The following is a 1,315-nucleotide window of genomic DNA, read 5'->3' as shown; positions in this document are numbered from 1 at the left end:
AAACCCGCCGAACCCTGGGAATTTACCGACGGGTGCATCAACCTGGTCGCCGAGTTGGCTTCTTTGCCGCCCATGTCATCGACAGTTACCCAGCTGCTGCCCTTCGTCGCCAATGCGGCCAGTTTTCGCCACTACACCCAGCATCTTTACCTCCTGGAGACTGTGTGCAAGAGGTTACCGGCCATGGCCCACGGAATAGGGAAGCGGAACTTCAAGAGCCAACTGGAGACGTTCTTTGACTGTGTTTTCTATGCGCTCACCTGTGATAGCCCCCTGACTTCGAGTGCTGCCAGCCAGTGTTTGAACGCCCTCGGTAGTTTCCTAGGACCAAGCATTTTGCGTGGACGTGTCGAGATCTACAATCCGAAATACCTGGAAATGTTGGATGCTAACCAGTACATTGCTCCTTTATAGGAAATACACAACTACCAACACACTCACACACACATACACAAATAAATATATACATACACAGACATGTACACACGGCCACATACACAGTATGTGTGGCCGCAAAATAGTAACTGCTGATCTTCCTTTGTGCGTTTTTCCCCCTTTCCTGCTACCTGTATTTACACACACACACAAATACAAATACATACATATACACATGTACACACATATATTTGGTGATGAAACACACACACACACACATTCAAGTATATATATTTATACACTTATATACACGATTGTTTAGTTATTAGTTTAATTGTGACTTTGTTATTGTTGTTGTTGTCATAGAACCGTGCCGTGACTTGTCTCCAGGCCTAAACAGGGACCACCCACACACTTCCCACACCCACTTAAATTTTATTTAATGTATATATATATTTTTTTTTTAAATTTTAGTACATTTTAAGGGCAAGCGATCCCCCTCCCCTCAATTCTTGCTTTTTTTTTCTCTACCTAGTTCTGTGTTTCTGAACTTTTGTTTTTTGGGGGTGTCACCTCCGTCTTTCCTTTGTCCATGTTTTTTTTGTGTGTGTGTGTGTGTTATATATATATATATATATATATATATATATATATACATACATGCTTGCACATAACCATATACAGCAACCTCAAAATAGTGCAGACGAGAACAAGTTGTCAATGTGTGTGTAGTGTGTAGCATGTAACTTTGCTAAGTATGACTACCTCAAAAGAAATTCATCAATTCAGTTATTTGTGGCTTTTGGAAAGTTTAATGCCTCACCAAAACAATCCCCTGTCCCCACCTCACTCCTCACACACACACACACACTTACAAACACGTGCACATACTTCTAAAACAAAATAGGTATAAAACTTCCAGTTGAAAAATATATATATA

At 40.9% G+C, this 1,315-nt stretch overlaps 1 protein-coding gene across 1 annotated transcript in view; it reads left to right on the top strand.

Annotated features, from left to right (window-relative positions):
* LOC106878265 (uncharacterized) overlaps window positions 1–1,309 on the top strand; it is a 2,685-nt gene extending 1,376 nt beyond the window's left edge. Inside the window, exon 2 of the mRNA XM_014927439.2 lies at window positions 7–1,309. Coding sequence (XP_014782925.1) covers window positions 7–414 — 408 coding nt within the window. The 3' untranslated portion in view covers window positions 415–1,309. The remainder of the gene's footprint in view (window positions 1–6) is intronic.
* The last annotated feature ends 6 nt before the right edge of the window (window positions 1,310–1,315 follow it).

Source organism: Octopus bimaculoides, chromosome 30 (assembly GCF_001194135.2).
Source record: "Octopus bimaculoides isolate UCB-OBI-ISO-001 chromosome 30, ASM119413v2, whole genome shotgun sequence".
In the NCBI taxonomy this organism is placed as follows: Eukaryota; Metazoa; Mollusca; class Cephalopoda; order Octopoda; family Octopodidae; genus Octopus; species Octopus bimaculoides.
This window is presented reverse-complemented; position numbering and strand designations above follow the sequence as displayed.